We start from the raw sequence: 23755 nt of genomic DNA, 5'->3' as shown, positions 1-23755 counted from the left end.
TGATTGCCTAAGAGTTTAATGGCTTCATTAAACTCCAAAGCATTGAAAATGAGAAAAAGCAGAGGTTTTTCTTGTAGGAAAAAAAAAAGGAAAATCAGGTTAGGTATGGCCAAGTTCATACAAGTATAATAGTAACAAAAGTGGAGATAGCAGCTTATACTTGTTTCAGTATCCTTTTTAATTTTATTTAAAGAGGATCATCTCTGTACTATGGAGAGGCATCCCAGGTTTTGTCCTACTATTGGTTAGGACTAAGGGCTACTCAGAGGTAGTCAAAGTGTTGTGTTGGGAATTTCCTTTAAAAAAGAGTTATCATACAACAAAAAAGTAATAGGCTAATTAATATGTATTCAATTTCCCATACATGTAGGGAAAATAAAAAAAGAACTAATGGCTAGGTAAAGTGAGCCAAGCCCAGGCTCCTACCTCTCACCTGGTGTCACCTGCCTGAATGACAGATACTGTGCCAAGTACATCATCAACCTCTGTAGAGCATACCTTGAAAATCCAAGCCTATTAAGAAATACTAAATTCCCAGGGAAGGAACCACTAATTCTCAGTCTCTGGACTTCAACTTTCCCTCTCAGATTTCCCAAACCACCTTTTCACTCGCATTACCATCTGCCTCACTGCAGGTACCACATCTGTGTGACTGTATTGATCTACTTCCTCCCTCTGTTGGTGATTGGTTATGCATACACCATGGTGGGCATCACCCTCTGGGCGAGTGAGATTCCTGGGGACTCCTCTGACCGCTATCATGAGCAAGTGTCTGCCAAGCGCAAGGTAAGTTCCTATGACACTAAGCAAGGTCCATATGGGTTAGCCCAGGCAGCTAAAAATCAATCAACCAATTAATTAGGTGTTTACTACATGCTAGGAATTTTGCCAAGCTCTCTGTCTTCAAATGCTTACATTATAATGGGGAACACAACACATATAAATCAATATATGCAAATTAAATAGAGTAGCTAGAAAGTAAATTTAGAGAAGATGACTTTAGTCACTGGGAGGCCTGGGAAAGGTCTCTTGAAGGAGCTGAAATTTGCCTGGGTCTTTGAAGAAGCCACGTATTCTAAAGGCCAGAAGTTGAGAGGGAAAGTATTCCAGGAAAAGGAACTGCCTTTACAAAGTCACAAAGATGGGCGGTGGGTGGCATGTCACATGGAAGGAATACCAATACAGCCAATGCTGTTTGGTTCTTATATTTGTGGAGAGATCCAACATGTAGAAAGGTAGGAAAAGGCCTTGCTACCTGTACAGAGCTTCAAGTGCCTAGCAAAGATCTTTCTATTTAATTGTAGAGATAATAAGGAGCCAATGGAGATTATTGGGTAATATGGTCAAAACTATTCTTTGGGCAAAAAGTCACTTAAGCAGCAGCATGAAGAATGGTTTGGAGTGGAGTTAAGGGAGAGGAGAGAAAGGATGAGACTTGAAGCTACAAGTAGCTTAAGGGAAGAGCATGACCATGTGAGAAACAAGGCAAATGTATACAAAGTCAGTGTTCATCATTATGCCATGCAGGAGTTTTCGCAGGATCAATGGAAGGAAAGCTACAGAAGAAGAAAGGAAGTGGCAGTAAGGAAAGGGAATTTTCCCATGATAATTTCATGCATTGTCATCTTCTTGGTAGGTGGTCAAGATGATGATTGTGGTGGTCTGCACATTCGCCATCTGCTGGCTGCCCTTCCACATCTTCTTTCTGCTGCCCTACATCAACCCAGACCTTTATATGGAGAAGTTCATCCAACAAGTCTACCTGGCCATCATGTGGTTGGCCATGAGTTCCACAATGTACAACCCCATCATTTACTGCTGCCTCAATGACAGGTAGGAACTCTGATTTCCCTGTTCTGTTATTCCTCCCTGTCCCACTCTGCATTGGGCCAATGTAAAGGGGACTGAAAGAAGGGGAAAGACTTTGATTCTAAAGCTGAGTCTTCAGCCCTTGGTGCTCTGGAATCCCCATGCCCCCAGAGACATTTATTGGTGGATCTTTACCACACTTACTTCTTTCCCTCCTCTTTGCCTAGATTCCCTTTCTTTTTCCTCTTCTTTTCACTGCTATTCTGCCTTCACTGGTGCTTCTTTTGCCATTTGCCACTAGATTTACCCTCCCTGTTGAGACCAAGGACTTAAAAAGTTATCTTCAATGTCTAAAATAGGGGGGCAGCTAGTTGGATTGAGAGCCAGGTCAAGAGGTGGGGATTTGGGGTTCAAATCTAGCCTTAGTCACTTCCTAACTGTATGAACCTGGGCAAGGCACTTAACCCCCATTGCCTAGTCATTACTGCTCTTCTCCCTTGGAACTAATATGCAGTATTAATTCCAAGATAGAAGGTAAGGGCTTAAAAAAATGTCTAAAACACTGGACTGGGAGTCAGAGACCTGGGCTATTTAACCTAGAGAAGAGAAAGTTTAGAGGGAAATGATGGCTTAGAGGAAAATTCTTCAATTCCATTCAGCAAGCTTTTAAAAAAAAAAAAAGCTTTACCTTCTTTCTTAGAATCAATATTGTGTATTGGTGCCAAGGCAGAAGAATATTAAGGGCTAGGTGGTGGGGGTTAAGTGCTTTAACCAGGATCACACAGCTAGGAAGTGTCTGCGGCTAGATTTGAACTCAGGACCTCTCTTCTATGACCTTGGCTCTCAATCTATTGAATCACCCCACTGACCATTCAGCAAGCTTTTATTAAATGTCAACTTTATTCCAAATTTGTTGTTATTGTTTAGTCAATGAGTCATATCTGAGTCTGAGACCTCATTTGAGACTCTCTTGGCAAAGATACTAGGGAAGTATGACATTTTCTTCTCCAGCTCACTTTATATATGAAGAAACTGAGGTAAATTTGCTAAGTACAAGAACAAAAACAAAACCGTTTCTGTCCTCCAGATCTTAGTCTACCAGGAACAGAAAGATGTGCATAGATAAGTAAATAGCAAATATGTTAAAAATAAACACAAGCTAATTCTAGAGGGGAGCAATAAAACTTGGGAGGAAGATAAAAGGCTTCTTTTAAAACTAAACTTAGCCCTTAAGGGAACCAAAGATTCTAAGAGGTGGAGTTAAAAAGGGAAATCAATCCAGGAAGAAGGGACAACCCATGCAAAGACAGAGAGAGAAGATGGGATGTCATAATAGGAAACCAAAAGTTTGCCTATTTGGCTAAAATTGCTACTGCATAAAGGGGAGTGATATGAGAGCAACCTGGAAGAATCAATTAAAGCCAGATTGTGAAGGACTTTGAATACCAAGCAGAAAAGTTCATATTTTATCCTTGAGGCAACCAGGAGCCACTGAAGTCTCTTGAGTAGAGGAATAACATGATTAGATATGTGCAATGAGCCTTTTATTGAAAAGACAATACTATAAAATAAGTATTAGATTTGTTCTGCCTGGCCCTACACAACCGAATTAGGAACAATAAGTGGAAATGACAAGGAGATAGACTGGAGACGGATGTTAAGAAAAACTGCCTGGTATTGGAGCAGTGCAAAAGCAGAACGATAATAATTTACCTTGTACTGTCTGCCTCACAGGATACAAAGAAAGCAATGCAATGAAAATATGAACAATTTTTCCTGCTCTAGATTCGTGATTTTAACAAAGCAGGCAATTTCTAAAATAGAAAATCCCTCTGTGGATGCAGGGCAGAAACTCTTCTGTGACTGACTGCTTCAGACAGTTGCCCGGGGCACTGAACTACACCCAGCATCATACAGCCAGTATGTGTTAGGGGAAGGACTTGAGCCCAGGTCCTTCTGACTCCAAAGCTAGCAGCCTTCTATTCACAATCCCATTCTACAACTCATTATTATTTTGACATTTTCAACTTATATATTTTTGTCTGTTTCAGGAGTAACTACTTATTTAAGCTTAAGTCCCTACTCCATCTAAATCAAAGTAACTATTTTCCAATGTTGCTTGAGCTGTGTGCCATGACATCATGCTCCCCTTTAGATATGATGAAGGAACTTCCTGAAGGATAAATGGCCCCATGTACCATCTCCCCATTCCTGCTTCAGTCTTTAACTCCATAACTGTTTTTTTTTCTATCACCAACTTCCCCTATTGTCCTGAACTCCAAAAAAAGCCTACAGTTCTTCTGAGTCCAGAAAAGCAAGTGAGTCCATCAATCAATCTATCAATCTATACTTATTAAGCACCTACCATGTGCTGGGCACTGTGCTAAGCACTGGGCATATAAAAAGAGGCAAAAGTCAGTCCCTGGCCTCAAGGATCTTATCATATAATGGGAGAGGGGGAGCCATGCAAACAAATCTATATCAAGCAAGCTATATACATGCAACAGGAAAGGCACTGGAATGAAGAGGGATTGGGAAAGGCTTCCAGTAAAAGATAAGGTTTTAGTTGGGACTTAAAGAGGCCAGGATGGTCAGCAGGTAGCACAGAGGAAAGAGAGCATTCCAGACATTGGGGTATGTAGCCAGAGGAAATGCCTGGGTGTACAATTCGAGTGACTATGAAGTTAATTTAGAAGGTCTGCTCTGGGACCTGGAATTTAAATATGCACAAAGACCCAACCAATTTGCTTTTCAAATATACTCTATTGTGAAGGAAGTAGGAGAGAATAAAACAAATTACCTAATTCTGAATAGCTTACTTGTTCATCTGAGCTCATAGAAAGGTAAATTTAGAATCACACATAATAAATTTAGGTCTGGAAGAGATTTTAGAGGATATCTCAACAGAAGGTCATGAGATCATAGAATCAAAATAACAGTCTTGGTGTGACCACCCTATCTGCTTATTATCTGACTTGTTACCCACCCCACTCAATATTTTTCAATCAATTCTTCTTGTCTCCAGTATAAAATATAAATTCCTTAGCTAGGCATTCAAAGATGTCCACAATCTGGCTTCTACCTTCCTTTGAAATTTTTATTTAATATTACTTCCCTTCTTTTACTATCTGATCTAATTAATCCACTAGCTATTTAATCCACTAATTAATCCACAATGCTATACTTTCTACATCCATGTCTTTGCAAAGGGGTTCCTTTCAGTTCAAATGCATTTCTTCCTCACCTGCTACTGGAAGAACTCTACCTTCTTCCAAAGAATGCCTTAAGAGGTATCTCCTACATGAGCCTCTCCTGATCTCTTCCCTATCCAATTGTTAGTATTTTTTACCTCTTAAAATTACTTAGCATTATTACTTCCTATAATTTTGTATACCATGCTGTGGCTCCCTAATAGAATGTAAATTTTTTGAGGGCTAGAATGAATTTTTTTGTTTGTTTTGTAAGGAGACTAATCTAATAACATTGTTATAAAGGATGATTTGTAAATATTTATTTAATTGAATTGAGTTTATTACCTTGGCAGGTTTCGCATTGGCTTTAAGCATGCCTTCCGGTGTTGTCCATTCATAAATGCTACAGAATATGAGGGTCTTGAAATGAAGTCTACCCGCTATCTGCAAACCCAAGGCAGCATGTATAAAGTCAACAGAATTGAGACCACTGTCTCTTCAGTCGTTGGGGTCAATGAGGATGAGTTAGAAGATGGCTCCAAAGCCAAACGCTTATCCCTTGATCTCACTTCCAATGGTTCCTCACGAAGTGATTCCAAGACCATGTCTGAAAGCTTCAGCTGCTATTCCAACACTATCTCCTAAACCTGGTTCCAGTGGGGCAGCTAGCCAGGAAGTGCTGCCTTCCACCTTCACACCAGGCCTTCATGAGCCATTCACCAAGGTGCATCCATGTCACCGTCTTTTTTTTTTTAATTATTATTTCATTTCAGACGGGCATGACATTTATGATCTAGAGGCAATCAAACATTCCCCAGGATAGGGCCTGTGGAAAGTAATAGTGTGAAAAGGTGAAAGATCACTGGATCTGGGAAGCTTAGCTCTAGTCTAGCTTCTGCCACTTATGTGTTACATGATCTTGGACACCTCATGTTATCTCTGTGAGCCCCAGTTCCCTGGACCATTCAATAAGAAAGTTGGATGAAATATTCTGTAACATCTTTGCAGATGTAAGATTCTGTAAGGGAGCTAATGAACAAAGTGAAGAAAACACAGGTGGCAGGAAGAAATGATCAACCACTCCATGTGTGGTCTCATTTATCACATGAACTTGTCCTCCCAGATAGCAACCATTCCCATGCTGCTCTTTACTCAGAGAGGGGAGCAGGAAAAGGAATATTCGAGATGCCAGAGAAGATGATCTTAAATATTAGAGAAGATGAATGTCTACAAGCAGTTCCTAATATCCCAGCCATTCAACAAATTCAGTCAGCTTTGCAGTGACATCATCGGATTCTTCCATGATGTCTCTTCTTTGTGGCTGCCCTCAATTAGTTTCAGCAGGATTTAACCATGAGCACAATCCAATTATCTGTTAGGAACCAAGAGTCAAAAAACCAGACTACCATAAATTGACCAAGTAATCTCAGGCAGGTCACTTCTCTCTTGACTTCAATATATTCCTCTGTAAAATGAAAGAGAGTTGAATTAGTAGATCTATAAAATCCAATCCATGTCCTACCTTATGTGTTCTAAGTTATCACCAATTTTCACATTCTATGACTTTGTGACCCAGTGACCAAACCTGCTCAAAAATACCTGATAAACTGTGACGCTTTTGACAAATCTTTTCATCTCTCTGAACATTTTAGCTTTCTCTCCTATAAAGCAAAAAGAAGTTAGAATTAGTTGGTTTGTCTGATCTTTTCCAGCACTGAAATTCTATTCCATTTCCAGAATATTCCATATTCTAAGAGACATTCCACATCTGATATTCCATATTCTATCTTCCAACATCCCTCTAGTTCTCACATTCCATGACTTTATGATTCAGGGGTTCTCCCTGACCAAAAATATTTGATAAATTATGTGACATAGATCAAATTGTTATGCCACTGTGGGCCTCAGTTTTCTCCTCCATAATTAGGAAGAGATGTTTAAGGGTCCATAGTTGAGGGTCATTCCCAACTTAATAAAGGTATGGTCCAAACAAATCTTAACATATGCCCAGAGATAACTCAATAAGCCAGAGTATAAATAGCAGTAGATGCCAGAAACCAAAGTCAGGCAGCTTAAGGTTCATTTAACACTCTTTGGAAGGAGCACAACAAGTTTAGAAATCAGTGTACATATGGTACAGTACAGTGTGTGGACCTCTTAGTGAAGTTAAAGGTCAGTAACTTGAGGGAAATGGGAACATGGAAATAGTTACCTAGGAGCAAAGATGTCTTGGAGTAAAGCAGGCGTCTTAGAGTCCATGAGAATTAGCATTCTGGGCTCCAACCCCATTAAAGCCAATTTGTCCATGCCTCCTGATGCCTTGACTATGTTCATCAATATGAAGGACAAAGAAATGTGAGGCTGGTGGATACTCTGTGCTCAACAGTCTCTTCTAACCCTGGCATGTATGATTTTATGATGATGATTCCATTAAAAAAAAAAGAATTCTTATTTGAAATGGAGTTCTCAAGAAGAAGAGAAAAATATGGGAAAATCCAGTAACTAATAAGCAACGTGGGTTTCCTTCTCTGGAAAAGTGGCTCTTACGAGGAGCCATATGTAAATAGGCACATTGGATATGCTTCCTGAATTCATCCTCCAAGCTGTTTACTGCATTCCCCTCCCAGGGACCTGGTGGTCATCTCTCCAATGAAAACTGTCATTTATGAAGCTCAATCTCTTAATGTTAGTTGCTTTTAGGAAGCCAAACTTTTGTCATGGACCTCCCAGGTCTACTCCTAACTCTAGCATGCAGCAGGCTTTCCCCACACTGCCAAAGGCTCCATGGCCTCTCCCTACTAGCAGCCAGGGAGAGAAAAGACATCTGGATCCTGCTCCCACCGGTTATGTGTTTCCTGGGGAATTCAGTTTGCATGTGAATCCATGTGGAACTTCCTCAATCACTAAGACTTTCTGAGAAAGACCAAGCATTTATAAAGCAATTGGCTATGCTAGTGATATTCTCCTGCTTGCCACTGAGATGTACCAAATGAATCACCCTATGTTCAGAGACTTATTGAAATTAGCTTCCTTGGGTCAACCAATCTGCCAGCCATCTCCTGGCAATTGTGATGGCTTTCATGATGAATGTTGTTCTATCCCTTTGAGATAATCAATCGACCCAAGAGAGTCATGATGAAACTTTCTTTCTTGTTTTGGCTTTTGAGAACTATAAATGTGATGTCTCTAAAACATTCCTACCCAAATTCCATTCAATTCCTAGGATTTCATGCTGAAGATATTTGGGGTAGGGTAGAAGAAGCTCTGACCAGGAAAAGCAACATGGTGATATTTCTTTCTAGGTAATCATCTCATGGATGAATAGTTTACATTGGTAATGGTAAAGAGTTTGACATAGGAAGGCAAATACTCACATGTGTTAATCTTGGGTCTTCTGGGACCCTCAGAGTCATTAGTAGATTTTGATAGCCCTAACATAATAGTAGCATGGTACAGCAGGGAAAAAATGAAACTAGAAATCAGAAGACCTGAGTTCAAGTCCTAACAACTATTATTGCCTGTTACCTTGGACAAGTCACTTAAGCACTCAAGGCCTCCATTTTCCCATCTAAATTGCCACACATATACACACACCTTGAAGAAGCATCAGGGAGTAAAAGATTCTTAAGACATCCCAGTGGTATTTTGCTACTACTTTTCTGTTACCTTCAGTATGATGTAATCTTATCCCTCTGCCTTTTAACACAGAAATTATTCCAGAAATTTTTTCCAACATTTCAAAAACATTTTAATAAAACAAATTAGTCATATAATAACGAAAAGTTCTCAGCCTTTGTATAGGTTGAAGCCCAAGGCAGGAAGCTTTGAGGAAGTGGTACTTAGTAGGCACCATTCAGGACCAGGATTTTTATCTAGTTTTGCTACTGGAAAATATGGCGTAGAAAAATCTGGCTATAAGCGATATCAAATGTGCTTACCATGAACCTGCTTTCTTGTTCTCTTCAATTTTTGTTTCTGCTCTTTACTTCTTACTGACTACAACCATTGCTGCTCCCTGTAGGCTGCCTACAGAGAGAGTGGGCAGTTTTCCAAAGTACCATATATTAGAAACAAATCATTGGGGACTCCATCCCCTCCAGTGGAGAGAGTCTTCTATACTGGATTGTTATATAATGCAGATCACACACAAACAGTAACAAACAAAAATCCTGCCCACTTAGCCTAAAGTTTAAAGCTAGGGAGATACATGAGAAAACCCAGGAGGGGTGTGATGGAAAGCTCTGTTGAATTGGAATGTAAAAGTCAGGGGTCAAATAACAGCTTTCACACTTGTTCACATAATTTTGGGCAAACCCTTTAACCACTTTGATCATCCATCATCCTGTTAGTCTGGGAGTCTGAGGAGTAAAATTTAAACATACTTAAATATATCAATGGGTCTATGGTTTTGTGGATAGTTGGTGGATATCCTCCACTGGCCACTCCATGCTTTAGTAGACCTCTTTATGAGTTGCTGTATTAAAATAGTCATCATCATCATCATCATCATCATGTGACCACTCCTCTAGTAATGAGGCTATCCAACTCTACACCTACCCAGACCAGTCAATCCTTTGGCATCAGACACATGCTCTAACCAATACATGAAGCCTTAGACTGATCAATCCTCAGACATAAAACACATGTGTCTTTTTTTAAAATAATATTTTATTTGATCATTTCCAAGCATTATTCATTAAAGACAAAGATCATTTTCTTTTCCTCCCTCCCCACCCCCCATAGCTGATGCGTGATTCCACTGGGTATCACATGTGTTCTTGATTCGAGCCCATTGCCATGTTGTTAGTATTTGCATTCGAGTGTTCGTTTAGAGTCTCTCCTCAACCGCTGTAGTCAGGCAGTTGCTTTTCCTCAGTGTTTCTACTCCCACAATTTGTCCTCTGCTTATGGATAGTGTTTTTTCTCCTAGATCCCTGCAGATTGTTCAGGGACATTACACCGCCACTAATGGAGAAGTCCATTACATTCGATTATACCTAAAACACATGTGTCTTAAACAATACATAAAGCATTAGTAGCTTGACAGAACCTATCAGAATTCTCATTGCACTTTCAGCTTTCAAGAATCTAAGATTCCCTACATACCACAATGAGGCATCAAAGTAGAACTTTGAGGAAGAAAATGCATTCAAATGTATTTGTGGAAATTCAAAGCAACTTTTCATTTATTGATAGGATCAAATAGATTTCATGTAGCAATTTAATAATTAACCCTACCTGTTCCAGCTCACTAAGGTTGGGCTTTATTCATGACAAATAATGTTAAGAAGAAAGAACAGAGAGTTTCCAAATGAGGAAAACTTCTAGAAAAGGTTGTATTTTATCCCTTCAGCTAGTTACTAAGTTATCAGCTGATAACTCAGCAAAAGAAAACAATAGTTACTGCCTTTCCTTCTCTTTAAATGCATGCATCATGAAGGCAGTACTCTACTATTCAGGTAAAAATATCTGTATGGTACAGCATTTACTTGTAATACAATTTAGCTGTTTTCACTTCTGTGGCTTAACTGGGTTCTCCTAATGTCTTGGTCCTAAATTCAAAGAGTTCCTTCAGTCTATCTAGCACAAGGAAGTACAGTTGTAGTTGGATTTGCTAAGACAGGCTTTATTGAAATATTCCTAGAGAGAAAAAGGAAGTTAGCAATTTCTAGATGACTATAAGTAATTGTAGCCTCTCTGCAAGGCTCCTTCTAGCCCCAAGACCATCACAAATTCCAGAGTTATAAATCTACTTCAGAGATTTGTTCTAAATAGATAAGGATTGCTCTTAGAGCAAGGGACCTGTCCTTTAGATCTAAATAAGGTTTTGTTTTGTTTTTTTAGTGAAGGATCATGTGATAAGATAAGATCCTTAACCTGACTTCTGTTGACTCCTTTGTATCTTATAGTTCAGGGGGTTCATGAACTTGATATAAGTGGGGAGGGGGAGGAATTACATCTTTAGTTGCCCTAAACTTTGGTTTTTGTTATAAACCAATATATTTTGAGCTGAAAATATTATTTTGAAACGAGGTCCATGTACTTCATCAGACTATCAAAGTTAAAATAAAATATTTTAAGAACTCCCTGACTAAGGGGACCTCACTTGAACTTATCGTACACCAAAATATGTTAACCCTTCAGAGTGTTTTTGCCACTGTGGTTTCAAGTACTGGGCATATTCCCAGAGTTGAGGTGATTTGTGTAGACCTCTGGAAATTTCAATGACTCCTGAACTGAATGTGCTTCCATGATTCCTAGTTAAAATGTTAATAATGAGCTGAAGGTCACCAAAAAACTATATCTGCTGATCCTGAGATCTCTAGTACCAGGACTCCTTACTATCATGAGATAACTTAATACCATGCCTCAGTCTTTGATAAAGTGATTTGATCTAGCAGGCTCAATGGACAAAGGTCCTTGTAAAGCTGATTTCATCCAAGATGCTGAATATAAATTCCATGTACTGACATTGGAACTCAAATATATTTGATTAAACTCGTGTATTGGACTTTGACAAAGCAGCTTCTGAGCTCTAGCAAAAATCTATAGGAGATGTAGCCTTGGTCATACAAAAAATCAACGCAAGAAAGTATAATTGAAAGAACCCTCCACAAGTCATTAGGAGATCTGGGTTTGATGCTTAGCACTATCATATAACCTTGTAAAACTCATCACCTCTCCAGAACTCAGCTTCCTCCTACGAAAATGAGAATGTTTGACTGAATGATCTTTAAGATCCTTTTCAGCTATTATAATTGGGATTTGAAATCTCCAGTTGAGGCAACTTTTGCAAGAACCTTTGCAGTCTCTGGTCTCTTAATATGTATTATATGCAAAATTTTCTTTTTTCAACTCAAACCAAGTCCCCAGTGGAAAAGGACCCTGTGCTTACCCATTAAAGAATTGCCTGGAAAAGCAAATTTGCTTTTAATTGTGTTGTTTAAGATAACGAAGTCTCCTATTTCATGGTCTGAGGCTCTAAACAAGAATGATTAGGATCACTTCCAGCCACAGCTGCTGAACATTCAAAATTTAAATTGAGCCAAATAATTTGCTCAGTCATCCTTGGATGCCTCATTTCAATTTTGAGCTAATCCTGAGTTCTGGAAGGCATTGCCAATGGAAAACAAGCTCTAAAAGGTGCCACCAAGAGGGAAAGCCTTTAAGAAGGAACCGAGGATGGATTCTAATTCTGTTATTTGAGGATTAACCTGACATACTCACAGCCACTTGTCATGAGGTGGATACCAGGTGAATTTTTTTTTTCAGCTAGAGCATCTTACAAAGAATACTCACTAAAGCTTAGAGGAGTTGTAATATATCAGTGAGGAGGGTCTTAATGTGGATGAAATCACAAATCTGAAAAAATTGAAGTATATGTGATCTTTTTGAATATACCCCCAGTGTGATGGATTTTGTGGTGTGCTCTCTCTCTTTTTCTAGTCTTGTCAGTTTCTATAAATATTGTAGGAGAACTTCCTTACCACAGCAACAAAACAGCAATGTATGTGTAAAAAAAAATGAAGTGTTGATTCTGTTTCCTCTTAAGGCTAAACATATTTTCATAAATAAATGGATATTTCATGAGTATGGAATGTGTTTCAATTGCTGAAGAAGCCAAAGCAGCCAGTCTTTCTGTAGGCTCTGGATAGCTAGAAGATGCCAGGTACAACAAATATTCTGTCTCTGTTGGGTAGATGAAAGTTTTTTTTTTTTTTTTTAAGATCAGCTTCCACTGGAGGTAATTCAGACTCCATAAGTCATCACCCAAAGAGGAAAGGTTGGCAAAAAAGAAACACATCATAAGAATCTTTCCCAGCATCATCCAAACCACTGAGAATTGATAAAAAGATTGTATATTACCTAGAAAGAGATCTTCTATTTTTCAGGGGTTGTCCTCACTTCTGTGTTACCACTCTGTCATCTCCATGACTGAACTCATGGCCAAGAGACTCCCCAATCCTCTCAGAAATTCAGATTGGTTAAGGAGGTTGGGGGAGAAGGATTGGTTAACCCTCCACTAAAAAACCTTACTTTACTTCTCATTGAAAATAGGAGTGCAAGGGGGCAGCTGGGTAGCTCAGTGGATTGAGAGCCAGGCCTAGAAATGGGAGGTCGTAGGTTCAAACCTGCCCTCAGACACTTCCCAGCTGTGTGACCCTGGGCAAGTCACTTGACCCCCATTGCCTAGCCCTTACCACTCTTCTGCCTTGGGGCAGTATTGACTCCAAGATGGAAGGTAAGGGTTTTAAAAAAGAAAAAAAGAAAATAGGAGTGAAAAGAGGGCTGATCTTGGGAGTTAGAAGACCTAGGTTTGAGTCATAGCTCAGAAACACACAGTTTTACTCATGGTGAATCCCTTCACTGCTCTGGGCCTCAGTTTCCTTCTGTAAAATGAACATGACAATACCTATACTACAATATGATAATACCTATAATCGCTTCCACATTATGATTGGCCATCTCAGTTTTGATATATTGCAAGTCATCATAAGAAATCTTTTTTTTTAAACCCTTACCTTCCATCTTAGAATCAACACTGTATATTGGTTCTAGTGGTAAGGGCTAGGCAATGGGGGTCAAATGACTTGGTCACGCAGTTAGGGAGTGTCTGAGGCCAGATTTGATAGCATAAAAAAATAAATGAGAATTCGAGGGGAGTTTTGCAAAAGTCACAGGTGATATTTGAAGGTCAATAGACAACACAGAAAAATTTAGAAACACAGAAATGCATAAAATACATGTTTAGTATTATATAATATCAATATAGCTTATCTTTTATATCATAAATATATACAATTTTTAAAAAACCCTTACCTTCTGTGTTGGAATCAATACTGTGTATTGGCTCCAAGGCAGAAGAGTGGTAAGGGCTAGTCAATGGGAGTCAAATGACTTGCCCAGGGTCACACAGCTGGGAAGTGTCTACGGCCAGATTTAAACCTAGGCCCTCCCATCTCTAGGCCTGGCTCTCAATCCACTGCGCTACCCAAGCTGCCCCATATACAATTTTTTTAAAGCTAAAAGAAGTAAAAAGCTAAAGTTTGCAAAAAGAATGAAAAAGCCTATAGATAACAAAATCTAGAAATGTTAGCATTGACCAACATATAGGCCATATACTTAACCCACATTTTACAATAAAATACTGTGAACACCCATAAAAGAAAAAGAAAATATTTAAGACTTCTCCTCTGATATGAAGGGAGAACCAAAAAAATTTACATGGATTTTCCAGATCATGGGGATGCCATGCCCCTTTGTACTTACATCACACGTATATAAGTTAAATACAAAAAAAAAAAGAAGTAAAATACTCTACAAAAAAAAAGTCTTGCTCTCTCCTGCTTTTTTGTATATAATCGACCTTAGAGAAGAGTAATCAGAGAAGCCTGTAGTTCCACCCAATGATACTTAAAAAATGAAGACTTGAAGAACATTCATGTCCAATGAGCCCACAATCATATGACTATCATATGGGAAAAGGGAAAGAAGGCAATGCTGCCACTTTCCCTCACACAGATACCTCTCAGGCCTCTTTCCTCCTTCAAGGAATTAGTCCTATCAGGAAAGAGTACCCTGTTAGCCCTCCAACCCATATTTAAGCCACAACCCCCTTCAGTCATAGCCCAGAGGACCAGGGACATGGGGTAATACAGAGGCTGACACCTCTAAAAGAGCACTTAAGATACTCTTAACTCAACCTCGTCATGAGAACAACTTCTGCTGTAGGCTTATAACCCAACTCAACTTCTCAGAAGCTACTCAGGATCCTTTACCCTCTCCTTTCCAGGAGCTACAAGGCATAATTGTTTGGGGTCTTCTCTGTACCACGCCCCTCCCCAGTCTTATCCCCAAAGCACCTAGCTTCCAAATCCTTACTATGTCACCTGCCATCTCTTTTAAAATATGTATATCATAAACCTTAAAGTTACCATTGTGCTTTTTGAGTTCTGCCTCCCTCCTTTCCTTTATCTTTGTAGGCAGCAAAATTGTGCATTTGATAGAGTGTGTTGGATTTGAATTCAGGAAGTCCTGAGGCTTATTGTCTTTGTGACCTTGGACCAGAGCCTTAACTTCTCTGAATCTTCCTTTCTTCAATTGTAAAATGATAATAATGATGTTAACCTCACAGGATGAGGTTACTGTATAGTTCAAATAAATATGCAAAACACTTTACAAAACTTAAAGGCAGCAAGGTGGCACAGTGAACCGTGAATCTGGAGTCAAAAAGATCTGAGTTCAAATTTTGCCTCAGACATTTCCTGGCAATGTGACACTAGGCAAATCACTTCATCTCAGTCTGCCTTGGTTTCCTCAATTGTAAAATAGGGTATTAAAACCTCCAAGGATTTGAGGATCAAAAGAGATATTTATAAAGTACTCAGCACATAGTAAGCCCTAGATTAATTTTATTTCCTCCCTTTTCTCTTAAAATGCTATATAAATGCTTATTATCAGCTAAAACTATAATTGCTCTTGATCAACTTTTTCTCCTTATTTTCTCCTCTCTACTCCAGTCCATCTGAGTTCCCAAATAACTAGTAATCAGGATTTTGAATGTTATTATAGTCCCTACCATACAAAGGTGATGAAGGAAGCAAATAATCAGTTTAAACAGCTGCCTTCAAACAACCAGATCCATTATGAGACAAGACACTCTTGTGCCTGTATGAATTCTTTCCCAGGCCTACCTTGATTACTAGTCTATCCCCTTGACAATACTGAATTTGGAGACAGAGGATCTGGATTCGATTCTTGGATAAAATGGTTCCTTGTGGCTCCTAGAGAAGTAGAATATAAAGGATTCTGAGTAGCTTCTGTGAAGTTCAGTTGGGTTATAAACCTATAGCAGTTCCTGTGCTTAGTCATGAGCACCTTCAGTGTTCCTTTGAAAGTATCAGTCATGTTCTCTGTCCTTCAATCCTACTAAATTTGGAGAGAATCTTGGTTTGAATTATATGGCCAACTTCCTGGATGATTCTGGGCAAGCCATGTTCCTGTTCTGGACCTGTTTCCTCATCTGTAAAATGACTAAATGGTCTCTGAGAGTTCTTCCAGTTCTAAGAGTTCTAAATCCAATGAGTGTCCATGAAGTTTCCCTTGATGTCTCTTTTAATATCACTATACGAGTCTAGAGTGAGATTTGCCTTATCTACTGGGAAAGAAAGGAGTGGAATGGGAAGAACAGCAATTTGTGTCCCCCTCAAAACTGAGGGAGTGGGGAAAAGGCTACCATGAGAAGAACAGAAAAGATATTAGCTTCCCTAAGATATAATAAGGTTGAGGTTGGGGACCTCACTGCCCTTAGCCTAGCTCTGACTTTTGACTCTTACCTCTCTCTCTCTCTCTCTCTCTCTATCTCTATCTCTCTCTCTCCTCTTTGTCTCTTCCTCTCTCATCTCTATATGTAGATGTTTATATGTATACATATATATGTATATGTATATGTATATATATATACATATATATATATACACCAATGCACATATATCTTTTTTTTTAACCTTCATCTTCTGTCTCAGAATCAATACTGTGTAATTGGTTCTAAGGCAGAAAAATAGTAAAGGATAGGCAATTGGGGTTAATTGACTTGCCCAGGGTCACACAACTAGGAAAGATCTAAGGCCAGAGTTGAATCCAGGATCTTTCATCTCTAGATCTGGCTCTCAATCCACCTAGATGCTTCCATACACATCTTTTCTTTTAAGTCTTAATGTCCAGGGTAGGGATAGTAATCACAAAGCAGGCCCCTAATTAGCATTTCCCCAGCTTTACAAGAAAGCATTTTTAAAAATAGATTATTCTGGTCTTCTCTAAGATCAAGGTAACCTTTCAAAAGCAATGGAAATAGCACCATGTTTTTTTAATTTGTCATTCCAAAAAATATTTGCAATGCATAGTTCATGATTCCAGGCATGAATCTGAGGTATGCTGGTCTGAATCTACTTTTCCCATTTGTACTACATATCTAACACTCTTCACCATGAAGGATTCATTCCCTTAGCTCTTAAAGGTTTTCTTCATCTTCAATAGACACATTTATGTCAATAATTTAAGGATCCAGGATCTTCAAAATCAAGGAGGTGTGGACCATTCTTCCATGCCTCAGGAGGTCTTCTTGAACTCCAGTGGCCAACCAACATTCATCCCATTGCAACCAGCATTCTGGAGACGAGCCTTTCCACACTGATGTAGGCTAGTCCTTAGAGAGAGTAAACCCAGTCTGTCTCTAGACAAAGTGAAACCTTTCCAACTCAGTCAGACCTGCCAAAGCTTGTCTACTTCCCCAAACTCAAGTACACTTTCATGCCATGATGAGGTATCAGAGGAGGACCTTAAAAGTTTCCAGGAGTCCCTCTAAAAACCTGAATTCCTCTGAAAGGAATGAGAATTTAGGGTAATATTATTGCATATTTCAGGAATTAGTAATATCTGAAAGCTAGTCTCTTGTAGAATGGCACATCAGCTAAATGCTTACTTAATGACAGAAGAATATGGATTTATTATGTACCTACTGAGTACCAAGTACTAAGCTAAATGCTTTACAATTTTTATTTCATTTTAGCCTCACAATATCCCCAGGAGATAAGTGACATTATTAAACCCATTTTATAGTTTTCAAAACTAAGGCAAATAGAGGTTAAATGACTTTCCCAAGGATACACAGCTAGTAAAGTTCTAGGAACAGATTTGAAATCAAGTCTTTCTGACTCCAGGAGTGTTCTATCCACTGGGCCACCCAGCTGCCTAACAACTCATAAAATGAGCAACCCTCATTTTACAGATTGGGAAAGTAAAATCCAGTAAAAGTAAAAAAAAAAAGTAAAATCTGGGATTCAAATCTAGATCTGATTCTAAATCCAGTATTCCAGCCCCTACATTATGCTATATTCTAAAAGGGGGTGGGTGGAGGGGAAAGGTAATGATGATATAGATAAGTAACTTGGGTAACTGGTAGACAAAGTAGCCCTTAGCTACTTCATGGGACTAATAAACTGTTCATTGCCCAGATTAAATGCCTTCCTTTCACCCTTAATAACTAGGAGCACTAAAATTTCCTCCTTCCTCTTTTGCCTCTTTTTCAAGATAAACTTACAAAGTCAGAAGTCAAAGCTGGAATCCCACCAAATTTGTAAACAAATTCCATAGCTGTCAAGCCCTACTGAACCCTGTCCCATCTGGGTTAGAATGCTTGGTTTTTTCCCCTGACATTTCTGAGTAGCTATTTGCAGGGCCATTCCTTTCTAGGCTATTTCTCTTAGCTCCATCCCAATAGTCAGTGCAAGTTCACATATTGGTCAACAGTCTAGAATTTCCCACTTACTATTTAACTTAGCATCAAAGCCTAAGTGGAAAGCATTGTTCAGACTAGCATAAAATTAGGGAAGAGAGAATATGGTGGTATAGTAGAAATGATATTGGACTTGCAGTCAGAAGACTTGAATTCCAGTTCAGGTTCTTTCACTTAGTAGTGTTGTGACCTTGGACAAGTTGTTTCCTCTCTTTTGGCCTGTAAACTGAGGCAATTGAACTAGATTTCTAAGGTATCCACTGTCTCCAAAATTCCACATCCCTAACCTAGGATATATGAGAAAAAAAGAACTTCCTGATATCAGTCAATGCCTTCATTGGGCAGGAAGATATTAATTTCTGTGAGATATAATGAGATTGAGTGCCCAGCCATTAAGTCCAGAGCCTCCTCTCTGCCCTGCCTTTGGGGACCCACCAGATTGCTTTCTATTCCATAAATGTTGCCTTGATGCTCCTAATCTATATAGCATCTGTAGTCTCAGAGCAGGTTTGATCCCATGGTAAGTAAATTATTGTTCCATACTGGAAGTAATGAATGTTGGGCAGGTGAGGAATTTATCTAATTGGGAAGTGTCATAGTTCCCTCTAAATCATGAGTGCCCAGACTTTTGGGAAGTCATAATCTTGTCCTGAATAGTTCTGTAGAAAGAGCACCAGCCTAGAGTCAGAAGACCTGAGTTTGCTTATCAGTAATGATGCTTAATGTGATGTTGAACTAATCACTTTAACTCTCTATGTCTTAGTCTCCTCTGTTATAAAATGGAGATAATATCTGTATTGGCTACCTTAATTCCTGCCATATTAGGAGGATATTTTAAAAGAATGCACAAATACAAGTTTATTATGAATCCTATTATTACAAGATCTTTATAAGGAATTAATTTAAGGCTTTCCACTGTCTCAATGGTCATATTCTGCATATGTGGCACCCAAAACTTAATACATCAGAGGTAAGCTAACAAGTGCAAGATCCATTAGTATTATACCTCGTCCTGGTCATCGTGCCTCTCAAAGTTGATGCTGCTGAGCTCATGAAATTTTCAGTTGTTTAAAACGCCTACTTCTTCAGGCAAACTGATGAAGAAGTTCTGTCATCTTGTATTTGTAAAGTTAATTTGTGGTAATCAAATGTAAGTCTTCAAATTTACCTCTACTAAACCTTTTTAGATTTGATTCAGTATTCTAACTTATCAAGACTGAATACTTACTTACAGTCATCAAACTATTCTGCAATTTGGGGTCCTCAGAAAATTTTATACATCTGCTCTCTTTGCCTTTATTCAAGTCATTCGATTTAGTTTAAGGGTTCACAAAGGTTTAGGGATTCCCAGGATGTAGTCAAACTTTCTTGTTCATTTTCCTACCATTTAAGAGAAAATGCCCTCTAAATGGATGATTTTTTGGAAAACAAGAAGTTAAAATTGTTGTTATGTTGTTTGGTTTTGTTATTGTCCTTCCCGAAGAGGAAGAGAAACAGAATTACACCAAGTCATCAGCCTCTCTCTCTCTTCCAGAGACATCAAAATCCAGTGATAAGACAAGTCAAGATGCCTGGTGATGGTTCAGAATACAGTGGATGGCCTTGACTTCTTTACTGTCTAACCAAGCTCTAGGCACACCACAGCACCTGTTTCCACTGCCTTCATGGCCATTGGAACAAAATATTTTTATCCAACCTTTCCTCAGGGGGTTTTTCACATGCCTAATGTAGATCCCCACTGTCACTTACCAAGTGATTCAAGGCATATGGATTACCCTCAACCCAGTTTAGCCTGCCAGCCAAGACAGTTTACCAGGGTGTGGCCACAGGGCATGTTATAGCTTCTTGGAGCCACAAGCAAAAGCTGGGTGGCAGATGGATATCAAAGGAAAAAAGCAGCCCTGAAAACAGTTCAGCAAGACCTCACACATGAGACACATCTTCCTTAAACATCTCATATACCCCTAAAAATAACTAACACGAGAAGTCAAAATAAAGACCACCTAAGCTGAATATTTATGTATCTTACTGAGATTTATTGAAGGGTAGTTTTATAGCCAGCTCAGGCCCCAGGAACAAGAAATGATGGTGCTATCTTCCAGGTGCTTCTTAGAAGTTTGTATCTCATTTCAGGTCTATAGATCAGTTCTCATTTCTTGGTGCTACATTGTACCTGAGTTCTCAACTTACTTATTGGTATTAAAAAATACAAAAATGGCCTTTCAGCTTTCATTTGTTATATGAAAAGCAGTTCCATCTCTGACAGAAATTAGTCATATCCCATTAATTTTCTCATTTCCCCAGGATTTCAGGGTCATGATTAGAGGAAAGCCATTCATTTTTTTCCTCTGTATTCCTAAATATATGCTTCAGTATTTCTGAATAGTATCATTATTTGAGGGGGGAAGAGGAAGAAAACTAAGGGGGGGGGGGGGTAACATAGAGAGTCTGGCTTACCTTTATATCTGACTTTGAAATTGTTTTGGACCTGCTCTTAGAGCCTTGCTGACATTTGGGAAATGTTCTTATTGGCAAGTTTTTTTCTGAGTTCAAGAGTATTAAAGCTCATCCCTCACAAAGAGATGACCTTTATCTCTAGAACTGTAGTTCAAAAGAACAGTGAACGTGAGACATTGCAGATCAGGAAATGCAAGAATAGCAAATGGCAAAAAAAAAAACATATCACAAAGTTCTCATTAAAACTCTGAGTGGCATTTGGGACATCTTGAAACTCTTCCAAGTTGGTCTCCAGATTTTAGATATGCAAGTAAACAGCTTAACATTCACTGAGACAAGTATAAAGGGCTGCAAGTGTCAAAGTGTTTAAAAGTGTCATATAGAACAGGATCAAGTATAGAACCCTGCTTGAAACATTTCGTTGCTAATCTCTTTCCAAATTGACAACAAACTATCAATAACTATCGCTTGAATCTGGTTGTTCAATCTGTTCCAAATACATCTAATTGGACTATTGTCTACTAGTCTATGGCTCTCCATCTTTCCCCTCCCCCCCCAAGAACAAAATGAGAAATTTGTCAAAATGTAGGTAAACTATACCTATGGTAGTCCCCTGATCTGCCATTTTTATTACTTTGGGAAAGGGGAGAAATTAATGTAGTCTAGAATGACATGTTAATGATGAAGCCTTGTAAATTTTTGGGATTATTGTTTCCTTTTCTAGATAATCAGCAGACATTTATTGAAGAGTATTCTAGAATTGGGCTGGGAATTAAGGTCAAATTCATCAGTTTACAAATTCCATTCTCTTCTCTTATTTTTTTTTAAAACCACGACATTGACCCTTTTCCCATCTTTTAGTAGCTCTTCTGTTCCCCACAGTTTTTCCACAGATTGCTCACAGTGACTCAGCATTCACTCATGCCAGTGTCTAACGGTGATAGTTCATCTGAGCCAGATTGCTTCAATTCATCAAGGGCAGTTGAGTTTTTCTAGACAATTCCTTACTTATCTGGAGTGTCAATTCCCTCAGTCATTTTGACTCTGACCTTTCCAGTCAAGAAATCTTTCTCTTTCACAGAAATTAAATAGAATAAGAATTTAGCAATTGCATCTTAACTCTATCATAAATTATAACCATCCCATTTCTCCTGAATGGTGGTCTATGCTTTCTTTTTCATCCTCTTTCCCCAATACAGCTTTTTTAAAGGGTTTTTTTTCCTTAACTTTCTCCATGAGCCTTTCAGCTTCATTCTGAGCCCTATTTCCCCTGGCACCATTCTTACAGGACCATGCCATACTCATATCTTCATCATCCATTACCTACCCTTATTTCCTTGTGATCTCATTTGGGGTTTCCTTGGCAAAGATACTAGAGCAGTTTGCCATTTTCTTCTCCAGCTCATTTTACAGATAAAGAAACTGAGACAAACAGATTCAGTAACTTGCCCAGGGTCACACAACTAGTAAGTATCTAAGGCCAGATTTGAAACCCAGGAAGATGAGTCTTCCTGCCTTCAGACCCAACACTATATTCACCTAACTGCCCCCTTCCATTTCTATAAGTGTCTTAAAAAATATTAAGATGATTGATACATGGACCATAAAGCTGAATTAGTTTACTTAGACAAAGAGACAGAAGTCTTGGATTCAACTATGACCTCAGACATATCCTAGCTCTGTGATCCTGGACAACTCACTTACCCTCCCTTTTTATTTTCAGAATTATTTTTTGGGGGGTCTTGAGAATTCTGTTCTTGAATACTTTCCATGGATCCTGGGCTGACGTAAATAATTTTGGCTCATAGGTTATTATATATTCTTCCTCTGAACCCTTTAAAATCTGGTCTCCCAAAATCTAGGAGGCATGCCAGACTATGCCTGACTTTCCTCTAGTCTCTAACACAAATCCTAACATGAAGCAGTAATTTGTTCCCCATATTCCTCTCCAGTCTGCCCTCAGGAACCATTTCTTTATTGCCAAGAATCAGACCCAGAATAATTTTTACTTTTGTTGATCTCTACACTTTTTAAAGGATATCTTCATTAAAACAAATTTTAAAAATGAGCTGCCCTCCTTTTGAAAGGAAATGAGCTCTGGTATATATATGGGTAACTACAGAATCCCATCTTAACATTAATACTTTTCCCCTGTGTAGAACTTGCCATGTTACCAAGAGCATTCGCATCTCTTGTCTTATTTGAAGCTCATAACCTTGTAGGTAATATAGATAATATTCCCATTTTACAAATGAGGAAAAGGAGATTCAAAGAGGTTAACTGACTTGACTAATATCACACACAATAAAATGACTCAAGCTCAGGTCTTCTCGCCTTAAATTATCACTAAGTGACCATTTATGTGAGATAGAAGAGGAACCATAGGATAATGGGGCAAGTTTCTGACATGTTAGAATTTCATTCTATTACGCCATGCTTCCTATTTCATTTGACTTTTAAAATGACCACTTCTTGTGTTGTTGTTGTTTCTACTTTGAATGCTGATGATTTTTAAGGAAAAAAGGAGATGCTTTATGAAGCTGACAGCCAAAGACAGGCATTCAACCATTTGATCTCTGACAACATAACAAAAGATATCCATGTCTAGAGAGTGTATATCTTGAGAAAAGAGTCCTGGCCCAAAGATCAATATATTTGAATTCTAGTTTTGGTTATGCCACTTCCTACTTGTGTGATCTTGGGTAAATCAACTCTCCTTGTTCAGTTTCTCCATTTGTAAAATAAAGCCATAGGTCTAGCTCTAAGATTAACTTTTCTTTCGTTTTTGTACATCTTATTTTAAAAGACATGATTATCTGTGTAGGTGGCTGACTAAATTTATAGATGCTTTTCTTTGGTTCCATAAATACATATGGTTTGACATCTTACCTCCTTCTTCCCAGAAGAGAAAGTCCAGGTCTGGATCTCCAACAAAAAAGCTGTGGGGAGGGACAGGTATGGTTAGAACAGCCAAGGCTGAGCAATATCTCCTCCAGTCTCCAAG

The 23755-nt window shown here is 38.7% G+C and overlaps 1 protein-coding gene across 1 annotated transcript in view; it reads left to right on the top strand.

The window, feature by feature from the left end:
* Positions 1–12593, top strand: part of TACR1 (tachykinin receptor 1) — a 192924-nt gene extending 180331 nt beyond the window's left edge. Inside the window, exons 3-5 of the mRNA XM_001372606.4 lie at positions 636–786; positions 1637–1833; positions 5354–12593. Coding sequence (XP_001372643.1) covers positions 636–786; positions 1637–1833; positions 5354–5645 — 640 coding nt within the window. The 3' untranslated portion in view covers positions 5646–12593. The remainder of the gene's footprint in view (positions 1–635; positions 787–1636; positions 1834–5353) is intronic.
* Positions 12594–23755: the final 11162 nt, after the last annotated feature.

The sequence above is a fragment of the Monodelphis domestica genome, chromosome 1 (genome assembly GCF_027887165.1).
Source record: "Monodelphis domestica isolate mMonDom1 chromosome 1, mMonDom1.pri, whole genome shotgun sequence".
NCBI classification, from domain to species: domain Eukaryota; kingdom Metazoa; phylum Chordata; class Mammalia; order Didelphimorphia; family Didelphidae; genus Monodelphis; species Monodelphis domestica.
This window is presented reverse-complemented; position numbering and strand designations above follow the sequence as displayed.